This window comes from Myotis lucifugus, unplaced genomic scaffold (genome assembly GCF_000147115.1).
Source record: "Myotis lucifugus unplaced genomic scaffold, Myoluc2.0 scaffold_7, whole genome shotgun sequence".
In the NCBI taxonomy this organism is placed as follows: domain Eukaryota; kingdom Metazoa; phylum Chordata; class Mammalia; order Chiroptera; family Vespertilionidae; genus Myotis; species Myotis lucifugus.
In genome coordinates this window covers 8539017-8563752 of record NW_005871055.1, presented here as the reverse complement: position 1 = coordinate 8563752, position 24736 = coordinate 8539017, and the positions used below count along the sequence as shown (strand labels likewise).

The 24736-nt window shown below is 38.0% G+C and overlaps 1 protein-coding gene across 6 annotated transcripts in view; it reads left to right on the top strand.

Annotated features, from left to right (window-relative positions):
- KPNA3 (karyopherin subunit alpha 3) overlaps positions 1-24736 on the top strand; it is a 108144-nt gene that overhangs the window by 60501 nt on the left and 22907 nt on the right. For 2 of the 6 annotated variants that reach the window (XM_023748677.1, XM_023748679.1), the window contains 5 exons: positions 13471-13543; positions 20401-20490; positions 20674-20703; positions 20790-20842; positions 20977-21072. In XM_023748677.1, the coding sequence (XP_023604445.1) occupies positions 13493-13543; positions 20401-20490; positions 20674-20703; positions 20790-20842; positions 20977-21072 (320 nt within the window). In that variant the 5' untranslated portion in view covers positions 13471-13492. Of the gene's footprint in view, positions 1-10512; positions 10536-13470; positions 13742-20400; positions 20491-20673; positions 20704-20789; positions 20843-20976; positions 21073-24736 lie in introns of those variants that run through there. The other 4 variants (XM_006083550.3, XM_023748681.1, XM_023748669.1 and 1 more) reach the window with 3 other exon arrangements.

Sequence of the window (24736 nt, the reverse complement as noted above, 5' to 3'; positions counted from 1 at the left end):
CTGGCGCTGGCCCCAATCACTCTGCATCATCAGCAGGTGTGAGTGGGGCTGGCGCCATCAGCACATGGGAGTGGTGGCTGCGGGAACAGGGCTGCCAGCAGACAGGAGACCGGGGGCTGCAACAGGAGGGGCCGGGCAGGGGTGCAGAGGATGGGCCGAGACCCGCCACTGTGCCCACTGCAGCCTCACAGGCCACAGTTCCTTTCAAGGTGCACGAATTCGTGCACTGGGCCCCTAGTCTTTTTTATAATGGTGGATACATGAGCCTATACACATAGTAAAATTATATAGATCTTAAGTAAGATGGTAAATCCAAATAAGGGCAGTAGATTGTATCAATTAATGTCAGTGTTCTGGTTGTGATTTTATACAATCATTCGCTGCTAAACAATGCAGATACTAATAAATGAATTTTTAGGCAGTTTCATCTTTTGCGCACATTGTAGAGTGTAGTTACACAAACCTAAATGGCTTAGCCTACTATATATACATCTAGGCTTCATGGTAGAGCTTATTGCTCTTGGGCTACAAAACTGTATAGCATGTCACTGTGCAAAACAACATGAGAATAAATCAAGCACAAGAGAAAATTATCTGGTCAAGAAACATTGTAAGGATGAGATGTATTGGGCTACTGCCTGCATATTACAGCATACAGCAAACTTCCTTTTTATAAGTAGAAATAGTAGAAATTGATACTCTAAAATATCAATTAAAAAGTATAGTATGGTAAATACATAAGCCATAACAATCATTTATTATCAGGAATTATGTAATTGTATGTGCTATACTTTTCTTTTAACTTTTACTAGCATTTATTTATGTTGAATTTACTATTGAGCCATAAGTTGTTTCTTCAGTTTCTTCTGTCATTTATTATCAGGTATTATGTAATTGTATCATGTGCTATGCTTTTCTTTTAACTTTTATTAGCATTTATTTATGCTGAATTTACTCTTTAGTCATAAGTTATTGTTTCTTCAGTTTCTTCTGGGTTCTCTTTCTTCTGTACAACGTCCTCTTCTGTTATTCTTCAGTAAGGACCATCTCAGTGAGGCAGGGAGAGCTCAGGTATGGGTCCATTTGCCCATGAGCTCTGTAAGTTCTTCATGTTGGGAGAATTGTTCAGCTGGATATGCTCAGTGACCAGAGAATTTACATCTAAACCCATAAGTTCATGACTACTCTCTATTTTTAAGCATATGCAGCAAAAATTCAACACCCCTTTTGGGCCACCAACCCTGCATCCAGCTCTACTGTTTGGCCTGGGCACACCTAGCAACTCCACCATTGTAACAATGGCATAGCACACATTGCTTCTGTAAAGTGACATCCTTCAGAGGAGATTAAAAATTGCAGGGGACTAAGTGGATGCTACACCGACCCACTCCCAGGACCAAGCTGGAATTACAACTGAAATACCAAAAAAAAAAAACCACCACCAAAAAACCCATCCTTAGTACTCAACTGAACAATAGCTGGAGAGAACCCTGATAACCAAGGATGGAAAGTAGAGACTGAATAGATACTGGCAGGAAGAGTGAGGGTGTGAAAGGGCTGGCCAGACTCCCACAGACAGCAGCTGCAGTTCCAGAGAGAGATCTCAGCTCTCGGGGAGAGGGGGTTGCCACTGAGAAATTTGGGGTCTAATCCCCAAGATGGGCCCCCCAGCAGAGAGTACCAGAACTGAGAAAGATGCCCATAGAACTGTGTGTGAAAAGCAGCAGGGTTGCTGTCTGCCAGGGAGAGACAGCTGGAAATTCAGGCACCCTCTTAAAGGGCCAACACACAAAACTTAGTGTGCAGCCATTCACCTTGAGCTCCTGCAGAAGGAGGGCAGAGTAGACTGGAGCTGTGTGAGCAGAAGCCAGGATTGGGGGCTCTGGAGTTAGAGCTCAGAAGGCAAACACCCTGGTTTCCTGTACTGAGGCATTCCCTCACACTGCGGGGGTCATCTTTCTCAGGCAGACCATTGCTATCCAGGCAGTTTTTGCCTGGGGGGAAGACAGTTGAACCACCCTATTGGAAAATCCATGGTGTACAGTGTGGAGTTTCTGAGGCCCATTAAGATACTGACAATAACAATTAGCCTCCAGACAGAAGCAATTTCCCCATCCTGTTGGAAAACCTCTCAACACACCTGTGGACAATTGTCTGAGGGCTGTTCAAGACTGAATCCAATCAGTCTGCAGGCAGAGGCAGGACTCTGGAGTCTTTGAGACTTTGCCTGATCTAAATTAGTCAGAAACAGTGTTTGACACTGTCCTGCACTAGAGATTGGGAGGTGTAGAAGATCAACCTGATACACAGTCACAAACCCAAACAGGTAGCCAAAGTGGGGAGCCAAAAAAACAACCCCCAGATGAAAGAACAAGAGAATTCTCCAGAAGAAGAGATCAGTGAAATGGAGATAAGAAAGTCATCTGATAATAGAGTTCAGAATAATGATGGCAAAGATGCTCAACAGCATGAGAAAAGATATATATATGAAAGCCCAGCAACCGTTAGAGTGGAACAACCGGTCGCTATGACATGCACTGACCACCAGGGGGCAGATGCTCAATACAGGAGCTGCCCCCTGGTGGTGAAGTGCACTCCCACAGCGGAAGTGCCGCTCAGCCAGAAGCCAGGCTCACCCCCACCCCCGGCACGAATTTCGTGCACCTGGCCTCTACTGAAAAAAGAACAGTCAGAAATAAAGAATGACACAGCACTAATACAGAACACATTGGAAGGAATACACAGCAGATTAGGGGAAGCTGAGGATCAGTTCAGTGAATTAGAAGACGGGTAGAAAAAAATCAGAGAAACAAAAAGAAAAAGAACAATTAAAAAACTAGAGGACAGCTTAAGGGAGCTATGGGACAACATGAAATGTAACAATATTTGCATAATAGGTGTGCCAGAAAGGAAAGAAAGTGAGCGAGGGATAGAGAACTTGTTTGAAGAAATAATGACAGAAAACTTCCCTAACCTGGTGAAGAAAAAAGTTACACAAGTTTAGGAGGCACAGACAGTCCCAAGCAAGAAGAATAGACCCACGCCCAGACACATCATAATTAAAATGCCAAAAATTAAAGACAAAGAGAGAATCTTAAAGGCAGCAAGAGAAAAGCAATTTGTTACCTACAAAGGAGTTCCCATAAGGCTGTCAGAAGATTTTTCATCAGAAATTATACAAGCCAGAAGGGAATGGCATGAAGTATTCAAGGTAATGAAAAGCAAGGATCTGAAGCCAAGATTACTATATCCAGCAAGGAGATCATTCAAAATAGGTGGTGAAATAAAGAGCTTCCCTGATAGAGAAAGGTTAAAGAAGTTTATCACCACTAAGCAGCATTGCAGGAAATGCTAAAGGGACTGCTGTAATAAGAGAAGAAATAGAGAACCTAGGCATGCAGAATTAAAATGGCAAAAAATAAGTACCTATCAATAATAACCGTAATTGTAAATGGATTAAATGCTCCAATCAAAAGATATAGGATGGCTGAATGGATACAAAAACATGACCCAACTATATGCTGCCTACAAGAGACCCACCTCAAAATAAAAGACACACAGGATGAGCATGAAGGGGTGGGAAAATATTTTCCCATGCAAATGAAAAAGAAACTGGGGTAGCAATACTCATATCTGAAAAAATAGGCTTCAAAATGAAGTCCATCACAAGAGGCAACAAAGTTCACTACATAATACTAAAGGGATTGTTCCAACAAGAGGATATACCCTGGTAACATATATGCACCCAACATAGGAACACATAAATATATTAAAAGTCTTCTAGAGGACTTTAAGGGAGAGATCGACAACAATACAGTCATAGTAGGGGACTTTAACACTCTATTGACTTCAATAGATAGATCTTCCAAACAAAAGGTTAACAAGGGAACTGTAACCCTAAAGGACACACTGGATCAGATGGATTTAATTGACATTTATAGAACATTTCGCCCTAAAGCTGCAGAATATACATTCTTCTCTAGTGCACATGGGTCATTCACAAAAGTAGATTATGTTAGGACACAAAACAAGTCTCTACAAGTTCAAGAAGATTGAGATCATATCAAGCATCTTCTCAGATCACAGCATCTTCTCAGAATGAAATTAGAAATAAACTACAGTAAAAACACCCAAAAACGTTCAAACACATAGAGACTAAATAGCATATTAATAAACAATGAATGGGTTACCAATGAGATCGATAATGAAATCTAAAACTTCCTGGAAACAAATGAAAATGAACACACAACCCAAAATCCCTGGGACACTGCAAAAGCTGTCCTGAGAGGGAAGTTTGTAGCACTACAGGCATACCTCAAGAAACAAGAAAAAAATAAACTATTGAACCCTACAACTTAAAGAATTTGAAAGAGAACAGCAATAAAAGACTAAAGGAAATGGAAGGAAATAATAAAGATCTGAGCAAAAATAAATGACATAGTCTACAAAAACAATATAAAACATCAATTAAACCAAGAGTGGTTATTTGAAAAGATAACCATGATTGATAAATCATTAGCCAAATTCATCAAGAAACAAAGAGAGAGGACCCAAATAAATAAAATCAGAAATGAAATTAGAGAAGTAACCACTGACACCACAGTAATACAAAGGATTGTAAGCAAATACTCTGAACAACTATATACTAACAAGCTGGACAACCTGAATGAAATGGACAAATTCCTAGAAAAATACAATCTTCCAAAACGGAATCAGGAAGAATCAGAAAACCTGAATCTATATATATAAAACCCTATTATGCAAATAGACCGAACGGCAGAACAACTGAACAACTGGTCACTATGATGTGCGCTGAACACCAGGGGTCACACATGGAACATGGTGGGTGTTAGCAGCAGGCGGCAGAGTGCTGAACATGGCTGGCATTAGCTGTGGCAGGATGGTGGAGCAGGTGAGCAGGGGTGCCAGACCAAGGTGGGTCGCCGGTCATTGTCATCGGGGCGAGCCTCTGTTGGTTACTGAAAATTTTTTGCTCCCATGCACCACGGTCCTGCCGGGCCCTCTCACCTGCTGTTGGCGCTGGCTCCACTCGTACCCACTGCCAGTGCCAGACCCACTAGCACCTGCAGCCAGTGCCAGAGCTGCTGCTTGCACCCACTGCTGGCGCCCAGTGCAGGTCCCGATTGCTCGGCGCTGTCAGCAGGTGCGAGCGGTGGCTGCTGCCCCAATCGCCCCTCAGGAGCAGGGGGAGGTGGAGAAGCCTCAGGGGCAATCAGGGCCAGCAGCTGTTGCTCACACCCACTGATGGCGCTGGCCCCGCTGGCACCCGTTGCTGGCACCGGCCCCAATCACTCTGCTCCGTCAGTGGTGCGAGCAGGGTCGGTGCCATCAGTGCGTGGGAGCAGCGGGAGCGGGGCTGCCAGCAGACAGGACCATGGGCTGCAGTGGGAGGGGCCAAACGGGGGCGCAGAGGATGGGCTGAGACCCGCCCCTTTGCCCACGGCAGCCTCGCAGCCCACAGTTCCTTTCAAGGTGCATGAATTCGTGCCTTGGGCCCCTATTAGGCTAATAACAATTGATGAAATTGAAGCAGTAATAAAAAAAAAAAAAAAACTCCCCAGCAAACAAAATCCTTGGTTCAGACAGATTCACAGGGAAGTTTCACCAAGCATTCAAGGAAGAACTAACACGTATCCTCAAACAATTACAAAAAATCCAAGAGGAGCCCTAACCGGTTTGGCTCAGTGGATAGAGCATCGGCCTGTGGACTCAAGGGTCCCGGGTTCGATTCTGGTCAAGGGCATGTACCTTGGTTGCGGGCACATCCCCAGTGGGGAGTGTGCAGGAGGCAGCTGATCGATGTTTCTCTCTCGTCAATGTTTCTAACTCTCTATCCCTCTCCCTTCCTCTCTGTAAAAAAAATCAATAAAATATATTTTTTTAAAAATCCAAGAGGAAGGAACATTTCTAAGCTCTTTCATTGATGCCGGCATTATCCTAATTCCAAAACCAGATAAAGACACTACAAAGAAAGAGAATTACAGGCCAATATCCCTGATGAACATAGATGCTAAAATCCTCAACAAACTATTAGCAAATCGGATCCATCAATATATTAAAAGATCGTATACCATGATCAAGTGGGATTTATTCCAGATCCAAGGCTAGTACAATATTCGCAAATCAATAAATGTGATAAATCACATGAACAAATTGAAAGACAAGAATCACATGATCAAATCAATAAATGCAGAAAAAGTATTCGACAAAATCCATCACCAATTTTTGATAAAAACTCTTAACAAAGTGGGAATAGAGGAAGCATATCAACATAATAAAGGCCACATATGACAAACCTACAACGAACATCATAGTCAGTGGGCAAAAACAAACCATTTCCCCTAAGAATAGGAACAAGACAGGAATGTCCGCTTTCACCACTCTCCTTTCAACATAGTACTAGAAGGCCAAGCCGCAGCCATCAGACTAGAACAAGAAATAAAAGGCATCCAAATTGAGAAGGAAGAAGTAAAACCCTCATTATTCATAGATGACATGATATAGTGCACAGAAAACCCTAAAGACTCCACCAATAAATGAATTTGACAATGTAGCAGGATACAAAATCAACACCCAAAATTCAATGGTATTTTTAATACGCCAATAATGAATCCTCAGAAAGAGAGTCTAAACAAACAATTCCACTTAGCATTGAAACAAAAATAATAAGACATTTAGGAACAAATTCAACCAAGGAAATAAAAGACTTGTACTTGGAAAACTACAAGATGTTGAAAAAAAGAGATAGAGGAAGATGCAAACAAGTGGAAGAAGATACTGTGTTCATGGATTGGTAGAATGAACATAATTAAAATGCCCATACTCCCCAAGGCAAAATATAGATTCAATACAATCCCTATTAAAATACCAACAGCATATTTCACAGATATTGAACAAATACTCCAAAAATTTATATAGCACTAAAAAACCAAATAACCATAGCAATCTTGAGACAGAAGAACAAAGTTGGGAAATCACAATACCAGATATCAAGTTATACTACAAAGCCACCACAATCAAAACAGCCTGGTACTGGCACAAAACGGACATATAGGTCAGTGGAACAGAACAGAGACCCCAGAAATCAATCCAAGCGATTCCGTTCCATTATTTGACAAAGGAGGCAAGAACATACAATGGAGTCAAGACATTCTCTTCAAAAAAAGGTGTTGGGGAAAATTGGACAGATACATGCAAAAAATGAAACTAGGCCACCAACTCACACCATACACAAGAATAAACTCAAAATGGATAAAAGACTAAATGTAAGTCAGAAACTATAAAAATCCCATAAGAAACCATAGGCAGCAAAACCTCAGATATCTCTCGTAGCAATATGTTTATAGAATGTGTTCAGGCATCTCCTAGGGCAAAGAAAACTAAGGAGAAAATAAACAAATGGGACTACATCAAACTAAAAAAATCTTATGTACAGCAAAAGATTGTACATCAACAAAATGAAAAGGGAACCCTCTGTATGGGAGAACATATTTGCCAATGATCCATACAATAAAGGTTTAATATCCAAAATATATAATGAACTCACACAATTTAACAAAAGGAAGACAAACAATCCAATTAAAAATAGGCAAAGGACCTAAGTAGACACTTCTCCAAAGTAGACATACAGATAGCCAAGAGACATATGAAAAAATGCTCAAAGTCACTGATCATCAGAGAGATGCAAATTAAACAACAATGAGTTATCACCTAACATATGTCAGAATGGCTACCATTAACAAGTCAACAAATGGCAAGTGCTGGTGAGGATGTGGAGAAAAGTCAACTCTAGTACATAAGTATATGGCAGTGATGGTGAACCTATGACACACGTGTCAGAGGTGACACGCGAACTCATTTTTTGGTTGATTTTTCTTTGTTAAATGGCATTTAAATATATAAAATATCAAAAATATACATCTTTGTTTTACTATGGTTGCAAATATCAAAAAATTTCTATATGTGACACGGCACCAGAGTTAAGTTATAGGGTTTTTCAAAATGCTGACACGCTGAGCTCAAAAGGTTCGCCATCACTGGTATATGGGAATGCAGACTGGAATTTCCTCAGAAAATTAAATATGGCACTGCCATTTGACCCAATGATCCCACTTCTAGGAACATATCCTAAGAAACCTGAAACACCAATCAGAAAGAATGTACACACCCTTATGTTCATAGCAGCTCAATTTACAATAGCTAAGATCTGGAAACAGTCCAAGTGCCCAGCAGTAGTTGAGTGGATAAAAAAAAAAAAAGCTGTGGTACATTAACACCGTGGAATATTATGCAGCAGTAAAAAAGAAGGATCTCTTATTCTTTGAGACAGCATGGAGGGATCTGGAGATTATTATGCTAAGTGAAATAAGTCAGAGAAAGACAGGTATTGCATGATCTCACTCATGGAATCTAAGTAACAAAATAAACTGATGAATGCAGGGGATTCAGAGACATTGAAGCATGGAATTGCTGAGGAATCTCAGAGGGAAGGGGTGGGAGGGTGGGTGGGTGGCAGTGATTAACCAGTGAACTTGTATGCATATATGAACACGGACAATATGGGGTTAAAGGCCTTGGGTGGGCTGTGGGGGCAAGCTAGAAGGGGTCAGTGGGGTTTAAAGGGGGACATATGTAATACTTTTCAACAATGAAGATTTAAAAAATAATAATAATAATCTGGCTGGAAGTGTACTTGACTGTGGAATTACATCCAAGTGAGACAGAGAATGTGTTCAGGCATTAATGGTCAGAACAAAGACAGAGTGCCCTGTCAGCCCATGTTGTCCTTGAGTGGAGCATGTGAACTGACAACCAAATAAAAAGGGCACATATTTAGCCCTGGCTGGGTGATTCAGTTGGTTGGAACATAGTTCCATGCACCAAAAGGTTGCAGGTTCAATTTTTGGTCAGGGCATATACCTAGGTTGCGGGTTTGATCCCAGGTGAGGTGTGTATTGGAGGCAACTGGAAAAATAATAATAAAATAAAGTGACATCATTCAGATACTCTGTCTTTTCAGATAGACATACCTTGATGGCCTGGTCAGTTTCACAAATATATATATATAGATAGATAGATAGATATACACATACATACATACATACATACACATACACACACACATACATACATATACATACATACATATATATATACACACACACACATATACATACACTCACACACACGCACACACACAGTATTTTTAAAATTGATTTGAGAGAGAAGAGAGGAAGGGAAAGAAAGAGAAACATTGATTGGCTGCTTCCTGCTGGGTATGGAACCCACAAACGGCATGTACCCTGACCAGGAATCGAACCAACAACTTTTTGGTGCATGAGACAGTGTTGAGCCACCAACCAGGGCTTCACAAGTGTTCTTAAAGTGAACACAAAAATTTGAGCCTCTTGATGTGCATGATTTTGTGGGGTTTTGTGGATCAAGTGGCTAGGAACCATTTTCAGAGGTCACCTCAGACCACTGTGTATATGCTTATACCTTTTATGACTACCAGCACAGTAAATTTTTTTTTTACAACAGCATCACCACAAATATGTGAGTAATGCATTGCATTACAACACCTATTACATCACTAGGCGACAGGAATTTTTCATCTTCTTAATAATCTTGTGGAACCACAATCACATATGTGGTCCATTGTTGAACAAAATGTCATTATGTGGCACGTGACTACTATAATTTTGCAAAATGTTGCCATTAGGGGAGTCTGGGGAAAGTGTGCAAGGGATTCTGCATTGCTTCTTACAAATGTATGCAAATTTACAATTATATCAATAAAATTTTCAATTGAAAATATCTGAGTTAGTAAATTATAATCAAAAAATGCAGCTATTTGATGAGATCCTGCAGGAAAAATAATTTGTGTTTGGTTTTCAGATTTTTACATGATTGATGAACCAGTAGTATTTTTTTAAGTTTTAATATCAAAGTATGACACATTGCGCTCTGGCTGAGTAACTTAGTTGGATATGCCAAGGTTGCAGGTTTGATCCCCAATCAGGGCACATACAAGAATCAACCAATGAATGCCTAAATAAGTGGAACAACAAATTAATGTTTCTCTCTCTTTCCCTCTCTCCTTCCCTTTCTCCCTCTTTCGCTCTTCCTCTCTCACTCTGAAATCAATTTTTTTTTTAAAAAGTAGAACACATTGATCAGAGGGCCCAAAATGTATATATAACATGTAAAATTTGTGGGTGAATATAATTAAGCCAGGTTTTCTATGTCCTCATTTACTCATCTATAAAATAAAGATTTTAATATTATAGGAACTAAAACCAGATAAGGATTTAAGACAATGAGGGTATTACTGGATAAAAACAAATTTAATTATTTATTTCAAGTTTGAAATGGGGCTAATAAATAACTATCCTTTTCATAACATGTATAAGAAGTGACTACTGATTTGTTATACAAATTTAGGTATAGGATTACAAGTCACTTTTTCAAGATGGAAAGAGAAATTTGGGAATAAAAAAGAACATTATGTATAGGTGAGTAACAGAATTTGTTAATTCCAAAAATTGAGTCCTAAGAATTTTCCCATAATTAACCTTTTTGATCTACAAAGTGTCAATTTTGTGAGGTTCAGAAAACAGAAAATCTAAAAAGGATTAAATACATACATGGATAATATAGTAATAATGGATTTTTAAAATAACTTAAGAAATGGATCGTGTGTGTGTGTGTGTGTGTGTGTGTGTGTGTGTAAGGTGGGTGTTCAAACTAGGCTAGTTGCCATATGTCTGAGCCCCCCTCCCACTTGACAAAAGAACAAGAAACCTTTTATGGATGCTGAATTTATTGTATGTAGTATAGTCTCTAGGCGGGTGGAAATATCTAGCCTGTCAAATAAAGGGACAGTTTAAGTTAGTGGTTTTAACAATGCCTCCTTTAATGATTAGTCAAATCATGAGAAACCTGCCCAGGGGTTATCTTTCCTTGACTTTTACATATTTTTTGGTTAAAGTATGCAAAATGTGATTTTCATGCCTTAGGATATTTTAGCCTGTTAGTTTTTAATTCAAATGCAGGGATCATTACTTAATTTTTTATTAAAAAACAATTTACCAAGAAGTTGTAATAACTCTAAACTTGTATATGCCTACTAAACATGCCCAAGTATATACAAGGCAAAAATTACAAGTATATATAAAAAAATTACAAGGAGTAATTTGTCAAAGACTTAATCATTATAGAGATTTTCTTGTAATAAATAAACAACCATTAATGAGAGATAAAAAAGTTAAATAGCAATTTCCAAGTATTATTAAACACATTTCAAAATTCACTTTTTGCAGATGACATGATTCTGTATATAGAAAACCCTAAAGACTCCACCAAGAAACTATTAGAAACAATCAATATAGTAAAGTTGCAGAACACAACAATCAATGTATAAAAATCCACTGCTGCCTGGCCAGAGTAGTTCAGTAAGTTGAGCATTGCCCTGTGCACCAAAGTTGCTGGTTCAATTCCTGGTCAGGGCACATACCTGGGTTAAGGGTTTGATTCCTGGTCCGGGAATATATGGAAGGCAAATGATCAATATTTTTCTCTCTGTGTGTGTGTGTGTGTCTTTCTCTCTTGGTGAGGATTTCATTCCTGTATACTAACAATGAAACTACAGAATAGAAATGGAAAAAATAATTCCTTTTGCAATTGCAACAAATAGAATAAAATACCTAGGAATAAACTTGACGAAGGATGTGAAGGACCTATGTACTAAAACTACAAAGCATTTTTAAAAGAGATTGAAAAAGACACAGTGATGCCCTGGCTGGTTTTGCTCAGTGATTAGAGTGTGAGCCCATGCTCCAAATGGTCTTGAGTTCAATTCCCAGTCAAGGACATGTACCTCGGTTTCAGGTTTGATCCCCAGTCCCAGTCGGAGACAACCAATTGATGATGTGTCTGTCTGTTTCTCTCTCTCTCTCTCTCTCTCTCTCTCTCTCTCTCTCTCTCTTTCTCTCTCTCTCTCTCTCTCTCTCTCTCTCTCTCTCTCTCTCTCTCTCTCCCCCACACTCTCCCTCCTCTTTCTCTAAAAAATCAACGGAAAAAATATCCTCAGGTGAGGATTAAACAAACAAAAAAAGACACAATGAAATGGAAAGATATTTTGTGTTAATGGATGGAAGAATCAGCATAATTTAAATGGCCATATTACATCTGTGTGGAACCACAGAAGACCTGAATAGCCAAAGCAGTCCTGAGACAAAAGAACAAAGGTGGAGATATCAGCACTTCCTGACTTCAAATTATACTACAGAACTACAATAATCAAAACAGCATGGAATTGGCAGAAAAACAGACACACAGACCAATGGAACAAAATTGAGAATCTAGAAATAAAACTGCATGTATATGGGCAATAATTTTTGACCAAGGAGCCAAAAACACAATGGAGGAAAGTAGCCTCTTAAGTAAATGGTGCTGGGAAAATTGAAAAACGTGGCTCAATGGTTGCGTGTCAACCTATGAACCAGGAAATCACGGTTCAATTCCCTGTCAGGGCATATGTCCTGGTTGCAGGCTCAGTCTGCGGTGTAGGGTATGCAGGAGACATCTGATCAATGGTTCTCTCTCATCATTGATGTTTCTATTTCTCTTTCCCTCTCCCTTCCTCTCTGAAATCAGTAAAAATATATTTTTAATTAAAAAAGAAAAGCCACATGCAAAAGAATGAAATTAGATTATAGTTTGTCCCCATGTACAAAAATTAATTCAAAATAGAAAAAAGACCTAAATATAAGATCTGAAACAATTATATAGAAGAAAACATAGGCCCTGAGCTTATGGACCTTGGTCTTAGAGAACATTTTATGAATTTGACCCCAAAGGCAAGGGATGTAAAGGTAAAAATAAATTAATGGGCCTATATAAAAAGCTGCACAGCAAAACAAACCGTCAACAAAATAAAAAGGCAACCAACCAAATGGGAATGATATCTGCAAGTAATAGCTCCAACGGGTTAATATCCAAAATATATAAAGAACTCATACAACTCAACACCAAACAATTTAATTTTTAAAAAATAACAATTTAAAAATGCAGGGGACATGAACAGACACATCTTCCAAGAAGATATGCAAATGGCCAACAGATATATGAAAAGTTGTTCAACTTCACTAGCTATTATGGAAATGCAAATAAAAACTACAATGATACCATCTTACACCTGTTAGAATGTATTATCAATAAGACAAGTAATAACAGGTGTTGGAGAGATTGTTGAGAAGAAGGAACCCTCATTCACTGGTGGTGGGAATGTAAACCTTTGCAGCCACTGTGGAAAAAAGTATGGTCAGTTCCTAAAAAAATTAAGAATACAATTACCATATGACCCAGCAATCCCTCTTCTGAGTATCTACCCCAAAACCTTGAAAACATTTACTCGCAATGATATATGCACCCCTGTGTTCATTTCAGCATTATTCACGGTGCCCAAGACATGGAGACAACCCAAGTGTCCTTCCATAGAGGACTGGATAAAGAAGATGTGGTACATATACTATATACTATGGAATACTACTCAGCCCTAAGAAAGGATGTAATACAGCCATTTACAACAACATGGATGGAGCTTGAGAATATTATGCTTAAATGAAATAAGTCAGAAAAAGCTATCATATGGTCAGAACATATGATTTCACTCATGTGGGATATAAAACTGAATACCATAGACACAGATGACTATATGGTAACTATCAGAGGGAAGTGGGGAGGTAATGAAGAGTAAAGGGGGCCACATTTATGGTGATGGAAGATGATTTGACTTTGGTGGTGGGTGCACATGCAATATACAGATCATGTATCATAGAAGAGTACACTTGAAACCTATATGATCTTATTAACCATTGTCACCCCAATAAATTTAATTAAAAAAGAAAAAACTCATGCATATTTGAAAGTCGATTTTGTGATAATATAAAGCTATAGTTCCCAAACATGTACCACGGGGCTCTGTAGTGAACTTAAAAGGACACTTTGGAATATTCTGAATTTTGAGAGTAATATTGATATTTAACATCATTCAGATACCACAGAACTATTAGATCTTGAGTTAGTTCACAATTTTTAAGCATTAGATTACACTGTATTCCTTTCAATCGCATATTTTGTCTAAAAGAAATAAAAACTTGTTTTCAATTTTTTTGTTATTTCACCCCCCACCCCCCAAAAAGTGACTATTAAGTTGTTTGGACCTAACTATTTGATAAGACACTATTAGGTATTTCCTTTGGCCTACATTGTGGACTGACAAAATTCGGGAAACTTAGATATAAAAAAATGTCAGCCGTAACCGGTTTGGCTCAGTGGATGGAGCGTCAGCCTGCAGACTGAAAGGTTCCAGGTTCGATCCCAGTCAATGGCATGTACCTTGGTTGCAGGCACATCCCCAGTAGGAGGTGTGCAGGAGGCAGCTGATCGATGTTTCTCTCTCATCGATGTTTCTAACTCTCTATCCCTCTCCCTTCCTCTCTGTAAAAAATCAATAAAATAGATTTTTTTTTAAATGTCAGCTAATTTCAGAGTATTGTACAGACTGTTTTCTCTGATCACAATACAATTAAATTAGAAATCAGTGAATGAGATAGTTACAAAAACTTCATAATTATGAAAAATAAAGCACTTCTAAGTACCTTGGGCATCAAAGAGATCCTAATAGAAATTAGGAATACCCAGAACAATAGGAAAAATAATACATGTTGGAACCTGTGGAATACAGTTAAAGTGCTATTTCACAAAAGAAATTTGTAGCAAGTAGCGAGAACAAATAATAGGAATTTAAAAGGCACATTAATTTATAAGTAGCATAAGTTTAAAATATTAGTACATCACTTAGTTTTTGCTGCATAATAAACCACTCCAAAACTAAGTGGCTTAAAACTATAGCCATTTTATTAAGCTAATAATTCTGTGGGTTGGCATAGTGGTTCTTATGGTCTGGGCCAGTTTAACTGAGCTCTGTGGGCTCCCTCATTTCATCTCTGGTCAGCTGGTAGGTTAGTTGGTGACTAGATGATCTAAGATGCTCTCACTCAAGTTTCTGGCTATTGGCTGGGACCTTGGTTGTCCTCCACATAGCTTCATCCTTCAGCAGGCTAGCACAGTGTTGATCACATGGTGGTTTTAGAATTGTAAGAGCAGCAAGAAAGGACATGTACATTATGTCCCATTGCCAAAGCAAGTTACACAGCCACACCCAGAACCAGACTACCTGGAGGCATGGATATAAGAAGGGGAATTGTAGATATTTCTGCAATCTAACACAATTTGAATATGAACAATTTTATGCTAGTAAATTGGAAAACTTGTGTGAAATAGACAATTTCCTAGTGGAAAAAATAAAAACAATTTACCCAGTTTCCCTAAGGAGAAATGAAAAACTTGAATAGATCTAAAAATAATGGAAGTGATTATATAAATAGCTAAAAATTTAACCTCTCTCATCCATCTGAAAAAGAAAAGGTAACCTTACAGATTGAACTTTGCAAGCATTCAAAGAACAGATCATTTTAGCTACTATTAAATGATTTCAGAGAAGGTAACGAGGGAACACTTCCCAACTGATTTTATGAGGCTAGCAAAATTATGACCCCGAGGAACCAGACCAAGACAGCATGTGAAAGGGTACTTATGAACATAGGTGAAAAAAGTTTTAAATAAAGTGAATATAATATTTTAAATTCCAAGAAAGGTATATCTTGGGACTTACAAGATTATACGTTTAACATCACAAGGTTTTAAGTTTAACATTAGAAAATCAATTAGCACATTTACAGATGAAAGGGGAAAATTGTATATCCATTTCAATATATGCAAAAAAGTGCAATTTAATAAAATTAAGCACCTATTGTGGCTTTAAAAGATAAAAGAAAAAATCTAGCAAATTATAAATAGTTTCCTTACCAGAATAAGCCAATAAACATCTTATATAATGATAAACTGCTATCCTCAGATTGGGCATCTATATATAGGAGGCTTAGTTGTATTTATGTTTTATATTGCTTTTATACCTGAAATATTTTGACAGTATGAGGAATGAAGAAGATTCCTAAAAGGACTTTGGAAACTTGATTGTTCAGGCTCTGGAAAAGTTAGAGGAAAACAGAGTGAAAATGAAATGGGATCAGGATTAGATTAATTTTTTGTTTTGTTTATTTGTTGATAGGTAAATTTGCTGAAAATTTTTAAATGGATAAAATTCCAAGAGATGTTAAAATTTATAATAGATTTAAAAATTAACTGTTACAAATCACAAAGTATGGTGCATAGACTTTTTTAAATTTTGAAACAATTTCAAACTTGTGGTTTGAAATTCAGATTTACAAGATAGTGCTGAAAATACCATGCACACTTATTTAGCCCCCCAGTTTCCTCAGTTGTTAGCATTCTCCATATTTGCCTTATTCTCTCTAATTTTTATATATATGTACATTATTTTTCTTGAGCCATTAAGTTGCAGGCATTATGTCTATTACCCTTAATATATCAGTTCATCCTATATAATAAAAGGCTAATATGCAAATTGTCCCCTGGACCAGGAGTTTGACCAGGGGGTGGGGCTAGCCAGCCAACCGCCCATGGCCCCTCCTCCCAGCCGGCCCAGCCCGATTGGCCCCGATCGGGGCGGGCAGTCTGGACCCCACTCGTGCATGAATTCGTGCACCAGGCCTCTGGTATTTCATAAAAACATACTTTCCTACGTACCCAAAGTGCATCTGTCAGATAAACGTATATAAATTTTTACTATCTAATCCATAGACCCAACTCATATTGCTAGTTGTTCCCAATAATGTCATTTATAAATCTGAGATCCAATCAGGATTGAGCATTGCAGTGAGTTCTCATGTTTCTTTAGTCTCCTTCATACCAGAAGTTTCCCAGACTTTATCTTTTGAAGAGTACACACTAAATTTTTGTAAAAATGGCAGATTTGGGTTTATCTGGCTTTTCTCAGATTGTTGTTGTTATTTTAGTCAGGAATACCACAGAAGTGATATTGTTTTCTTAGTGCATCAGAGCGGAAGGCACAGTGTTGGTTTGTTCTTTACTCATGATTATAACCTTTGTCACTTGGTCAAGATGCTGTCTGCTAAGTTTTCCCTCTGTAAATTAATATGTATTTTTTGAGGAGCTACTTAGTCTATAAAATACTAATGTGTGAATCTTAATATTTGTGAGAGATGTTAATTTAAAAATAATATAAAGTTGATTATTTGAAATTGCTAAAGTATGCTATCATATATAAAGAAGTTGCTAATCTCTGAATTAGCATATACTAGTATATAAACAAAAGTTTGTTTCTTTATTTTTTTATTTTTATTTTTTAAATTGTTTTATTGCTTAAAGTATTACAAAGAGTATTACATATGTCTCCTTTTTTTCCCACCCTTGACAATCCCCTGGCCTCCCCTACCCCCCAGTGTCTTATGTCCATTGGTTATGCTTATATGCATGCATACAAGTCCTTCGATTGATCTCTTACCCCCACCCCAACAACAGTTTGTTTTAACATGCTTACTCAAACATAGTATAAAAGTAGATGCCATGCAGATAAGCCAGTAAGCTTCATATATAGATGTATTTCTAGTTTTAACTTTCTATTTGATAATGCATTTTAACATCATTATTAGTGCCTCTTTGGTAACTTTCTATTATAATCAAACACTTCTGTAAATATTGTATTTTATACCCTTTGAAATATTAAGTTGAAAAGCATCTTAGAAATTATTTGTTCAATTTTTATCAAATTCATTTTGGCTTAATTCTATAGACACACTAAAAAAGTTAGAGAAGCCCTAACCGGTTTGGCTCAGTGGATAGAGCATCGGCCTGCGGACTGAAGGGTCCCAGGTTCGATTCCGGTCAAGGGCATGTACCTTGGTTGCGGGCACATCCCCAGTAAGGGGTGTGCAGGAGGCAGCTGATCGATGTTTCTCTCTCATCGATGTTTCTAATTCTCTATCCCTCTCCATCTCCCTTCCTCTCTGTAAAAAATCAATAAAATACATTTTTTTTAAAAAGTTAGAGAAAATTGATGACTTACCCAAAGTTATATATTATGTGAAATGGCACAGGTTGCTATTACAAACAGTTGAAATACCATAAAATGTAGAAATATATTTGCTAGTAGAGAGTTCTTGTTTGTAAAAGCCAGATAGCAAGAGTTTAAATCTGAGTTTATGAGAAACTAAAAAAACAATCCCGTTTACCATTGCAACAAAAAATTAAGATACCTTGGAATAAACTTAACTAAGGAGGTAAAAGACCTGTACTCGGAAGACTACAGGACACTGAAAAAAGAGATAGAGGAAGACATAAACAAATGGAAGAATATATCGTGTTCATGGATTGGTAGAATCAACACCATTAAAATGTCCATACTACCCAAAGCAATCTATAGATCCAATGCTATCCCCATTAAAATACCAACAGCATATTTCACAGACCTAGAACAAACTCTACAAAAATTTATATGGTATTAAAAAAAAAACACAAAAAAACGAATAGCCGCAGCAATCTTGAGAAAGAAGAACAAAGTTGGAGGGATCACAATACCAAATATCAAGCTATATTACAAAGCCACAGTTCTCAAAACTGCCTGGTACTGGCATAAGAACAGACATTTAGACCAATGGAACAAAACAGAGTACCCAGAAATAGACCCAAGCCATTATGCTCAATTAATATTTGACAGAGGAGGCAAGAGCATACAACGGAGTAAAGACAGTCTCTTCAATAAATAGTGTTGAAAAAATTGGACAGATACATGCAAAAAAAATGAAACTAGACCACCAACTTACACCATACACAAGAATAAGCTCAAAATGGATAAAGAACTTAAACTTAAGACAAAAATATTTTTTTGTAAACGTAAGATAAAAATCTTAGAAGAATCTATAGGCAGCAAAATATCAGACACATGTCGTAGCAATATCTTTACCAATACAGCTCCTAGGACAATAGAAACTAAGGAGAAAATAAACAAATGGGACTACATCAAAATAAAAAGCTTCTGCACAGCAAAAGAAGCCATCAACAAAACAACAAGAAAGCCCACTTCATGGGAGAACATATTTGCCAATGTTATATCCGATAAGGGTTTAATCTCCAAAATTTATAAGAAACTCATACATCTTAACAAAAGGAAAATAAACAATCCAATCAAAAAATGGGCAAAGGACCTTGTAGACACTTTTTGAAAGAGGACATACAGAAAGCCCAGAGACATACGAAAACATGCTCAAAGTCACTAATCATCCGAGAGATGCAAATAAAAATAACAATGAGGTACCATCTCACACCTGTCAGAATGGCTGTCATCAACAAATTGACAAACGACAAGTGCTGGCGAGGATGTGGAGAAAAAGGAACCCTCATGCACTGCTGGTAGGAATGCAGACTGGTGCAGCCACTGTGGAAAACAGTATGGAGTTTCCTCAAAAAATTAAAAATGAAACTTCCATTTGACCAGTAATCCCATTTCTAGGAATATATCCCAAGAAATCAGAAACACCAATCAGAAAGGGTATATGCATCCCTATGTTCATAGCAGCACAATTTACAATAGATAAGATTTAGAGATGGCCTAAGTGCCCATCAGCAGATGAGTGGATTAAAAAACAGTGGTACATCTACACAATGGAATACTATGCTGCTATAAAAAGGAAGGAACTCCTAGCATTTCCAACAGCATGGATGGTCCTGGAGAGCATTATGCTAAGCAAAATAAGTCAGTCAGAGAAAGATTAATGTCACATGATCTCACTCATTTGTGAATATAATGAACAACATAAACTGATAAACAAAAATGGAGCCAGAGACATAGAAGCATCGAATAGACCATCCAATCTCAGAGGGAAGGCAGGGGAGGGGGGAAGGTAAGAGAGCAACCAAAGGACTTGTATGCATGCATATAAGCATAACCCATGGACACAGACAGTAGCGGGGTGAGGGCATGTGCTGAGGGGTGGGAGTGGCTGGGAAGAGGTCAGTGGGGGAAAAAGACATAATAATAATGCATCCCCAAACTTAAATATTCACTAAAGATTGGGAAGCATAGTATTGGTCAAAACAGTTGGTGCTTAATAAATAGTTTGTGTCTGTCTGTGTGTGTGTGTGTGTGTGTGTGTGTGTGTGTGAGAGAGAGAGAGAGAGAGAGAGAGAGAGAGAGAGAGAGAGAAATCTGGACTGTAATCTGTTAATCCTTGTCGTTGATTTGCATAGGCATGTTACTCTTATGTAGAGACCCAGTTTGTTTCACAATTGTCTGATAAAGTTTAAATAATTTTAATGGAGTTTTTATTAACAGTATCCTTATGGCTTCTTAACTATTTACTGGTTGCCTTTCAGAACAAAAGAGATGAACACTTACTGAAAAAAAGGAATGTTCCCCAAGAAGAAAGTTTAGAAGATTCAGATGTTGATGCTGATTTTAAAGCAGTAAGTTACCTTGTTCTTATAAACTATTTTTTTAAATAATTTTTGTAATGGCCAGAAAACTTCATTTTTAATCTAAGATCAATTGTACAATGATAATTAAGGTATATTAACTTTAGTAAATTATTTTATAAATGTGATTTTGCTAACAAACTCTTTGCTGAACTATCTTTTTTTCTTTTTAAGCAAAATGTAACACTAGAAGCTATATTGCAGGTATGTTATTAATTTAATATTCTCATTTTGAAATATTTTGAAATTGATTTTTTTTTTATTTCTGAAATTTACATTTGGTGTTGCAGAATGCCACCAGTGATAACCCAGTGGTCCAGCTGAGTGCTGTCCAAGCTGCAAGGTAAATACTAATTTGTCCCGTCAGAGAAGTTATGTCACATGTAGGGTGTCTTATTTAATAGTCTAGAAGGAGTACATTATTATTTCTGTTCATAGTTTGAAAATGATAACAACTTCTTATATTTCTTTTTCTAGAAAACTATTATCCAGTGACAGAAACCCACCAATTGATGACTTAATAAAATCCGGGATTTTACCAATTCTTGTCAAATGTCTAGAAAGGGATGATAAGTAAGTATGGATTTGACTCCCTGTCCACTTTTTTCAGTTAACTAAAAATTTTTTTTTTTTAATTTTTATTTTTTATTAAATTTTTATTGTTCAGATTACATTTGTTCCTCTTCCCCCCCCCCATAACTCCCCTCCTTCCAGTTCCCGCCCCACCCTCCGCCCTCACTCCCCACCCACTGTCCTCATCCATAGGTGCACGATTTTTGTCCAGTCTCTTCCCGAATCTCCCATTCCCCTTCCCCCCGCAAGAATAGTCAGTCCATTCCCTTTCTATGTCCCTGATTCATTATAATCACCAGTTCATTCTGTACATCAGATTATTTATTCACTTGATTCTTAGATTCACTTGTTGATAGATGCATGTTTGTTGTTCACAATTTGTATCTTTACCTTTTTCTTCTTCCTCTTCTTAAAGGATACCTTTCAGTATTTCGTATAATACTGGTTTAGTGGTGATGAACTCCTTTAGCTTTTCCTTGTCTGTGAAGCTCTTTATCTGACCTTCAATTCTGAATGATAGCTTTGCTGGATAAAGTAATCTTGGTTGTAGGTTCTTGGTATTCAGCACTTTGAATATTTCTTGCCATTCCCTTCTGGCCTGCAAAGTTTCTGTTGAGAAATCAGCTGACAGTCGTATGGGTATTCCCTTGTAGGTAATTGAGTCTCTTTCTCTTGCTGCTTTTAAGATTCTCTCTTTGTCTTTTGCTCTTGGCATTTTAATGATGATGTGTCTTGGTGTGGTCCTCTTTGGATTCCTTTTGTTTGGGGTTCTCTGTGCTTCTTGGACCTGTAAGTCCATTTCTTTCACCAGGTGGGGGAAGTTTTCTGCCATTATTTCTTGAAATAGGTTTTCAATATCTTGCTGTCTTTCATCTTCTGGCACCCCTATTATTCTGATGTTGGTACGCTTGAAACTGTCCCAGAGGCTCCTTACACTATCTTCACACTTTCGGATTCTTTTTTCATTTTGCTTTTCCAGTTGGGTGTTTTTTGTTGAATCTTTGGTTTGATTCTTGTGCTCCTCTGGTCTGCTATTGGGTATAATATTCTTTATTTCAGTCCGTGTATGCTTACTTTCTAATTTCTTTATCGTAGCATCGAGGGTCTCATTAGTTTTCGTGAGGCTCTGCTCAAGTTTATAGCAAGCCCTCAAAATTGCGATTCTTAGCTCCATATCCTCCATTTCTGTCATGTTTTTTTGTCTCCGCATCTTTTATGCTTTCTTGGTGCACCCCCTTGTGGTCTTTGTGCGCAGTCTTGTTCTAGCCAAGCCTTAATTGTTGTAGTTAACACAAGAGGGATTTGACCACCAGGCCGACTGGCTGTAGGAATCAGCTGTGGGAAAACTTCTGTCCTCTGGGGAGGCGCTAGTCCAGCCTTTGCCTGAGGCGATTGGCAAATGGCTCTGCGCAGGGCCTGGGCGGGGCGGGCTCAACAGGGCGGGGGGAGGGAGCAGCTATGGCTGCTCTCAGTCCGTCTCCAGGGGCTCTGCCTCTCTGTCCCCACAACCGCTGCAAACCTCGGAGGGACCGTAGCCAGACAGTCCCGCTTCTCCCGTTTGAGTCTGGGTCTCTAGAGACTCGCCCGGATCTGTAGCCCAGAGTCTGAGACTCACTCCTGATTGAAAACGACAACCGCGCCCTCAGCCACCAGCCCGCTTTGCGCGCACACCTCCGCACCACCGTACCTTTAAATTTTCCACACTGCACCTCCTCTAAGCCTCGTAATGCTGTTGTTTTTCCTTCTAGTTGAAGATTCTCTCCTCAGCCAGCCTTCCTGTGGTTCTGGGTGATGTCCGTTCCGTCTTTTAGTTGTATTTTTGAAGTGGTTGTTCGAGGCAGCAAACTCTGGTGTTTACCTATGCCGCCATCTTGGTTTCTCCCAGTTAACTAAAAATTTAAGATTGTTATTTAACCAATGGGTTCAGTTTGGTTTTGCATTTATTATACTTTTTATTTGTTATGCATTTGTATGTAACTATTGTGTGATTATATTCAACAGACCTAAAGTGCTTCTCTTTATTTTCTAGGAAAATTTTAGCTTCTATTTATTGTCTTTTCTAACTTATTTCAAATATTTTGAGTGTTCATTTTTAATTTTTTAAGTAATATTTTAAAACAACCCAAATAGTGTTTGAATCACTCTTTGCTTATGAGTCTATATATAGATTAATCTTATGACTGAGTCAACATGAATGGTTTCCAGAACTGAGTAGCTCTTTGTTGTGAATATTTCAGCTGATCCATTGATCCTCTGCGAAGTCTTTCACAGAACTTCAACCATGATTTGTTGTCCAACATCATGGTTTTATTTGTGTAAATTGAAAATAAAAGGGCTGTTCATACTTTTACAGAATACTAGTAGAAAGGAAAAAACATCGCTTGGTATTTTGGGGGTACTGCCCCCACTTTTGTTAGTGTTTAGAGATACCCTGGTATGCTGTATTTTAAACCTCATCAATTTGAATTAACTGGGAAGAATGTAAGTTTGCACTCCAAAAACTTTAGAACAAACTCTGATTTTGCATTTTAGAGCATTTAGACTAAAATTTCTAATATTTTGCTAAATGTTGTCTAAGAAATATTCAGTTGAATAAGTAAAAATAATGGTATTTAAATGTTGCTACTAAGGATTTTCTATTGTGTGCCACAGCCACCCTTCTAAAAGCCCTTAACACTTTATTTTAATAATATCATGTATGTTTTCTTGTTAAAGATTTATTTAAGTAAAAATTAAGTTTTGCTTCAGCTGTTTAAAAAACATCCTGTTCTACCTCTGCCTTTAGGGTCCTCTTTTGATCAGCTTCTCTTTTATTTCTCCCTTTACAGTTTTTGGTTTAGACTCATTGTGTGGGTGTGTCTGTGAAACATAGCTTTTATATAGAAAAGAATGGTAAAAATTTGTATACAGTCCTGTGTAACTACTTCCCAAAGCAAAAATAGAAATTTTTCAGTGGTTTCTTTCTGACTTTATGGATTTGTTATTGGAAATTGTTTTGTAATATAAAAGACCATAGACTTTGTACCCTGGTTTAAATCCAGGGTTTGCTATTGACCAAAACCCAAGTGGCTTGTATATCCTCATCTATTTTTATACTCTCATCTATAAAAATTAGATGACAGGCACAGTCTCCAGTACCACAGAGAAGTGGGGCTACTGGGCAGAGTTGACTTGGGTTCTCTCTGCAGATCAATTCCACCTTGTTGAAGGTTTCCTTTAAAATCATACTGTTGTTGAACCCAGGGCTGCCGTACAAAGTACTCAATGTTCCTGAAAGTACACAGCAGTCTTAAAGTTTGCAGCAGAAAATTTTAAAGTTTCTGCAGCAACAAGTGCAATTATTACTAATGGTGGAATAGGAATAAATCCCACACAGGCTGCTGGAAATGTGTGTTTTTTAAATATATTTCTTTATTAATTTCAGAAAGGAAGGGAGAAAGAGAGAGAGATAGAAACATCAGTGATGAGAATCATTGATCGGCTGCCTCCTGCATGTCCCCTACCAGGGATCGAGCCCACAACCCAGGCATGTGCCCTTGGCCAGAATTGAACCTGGGACCCTTCAGTTCACTGGCTGACGCTCTATACACTGAGCCAAGCCAGCTAGGGCTGGAAATATTTTTCTTAAGCATGGTTCAGAACTGTAGACTATTCCTAAAGATTG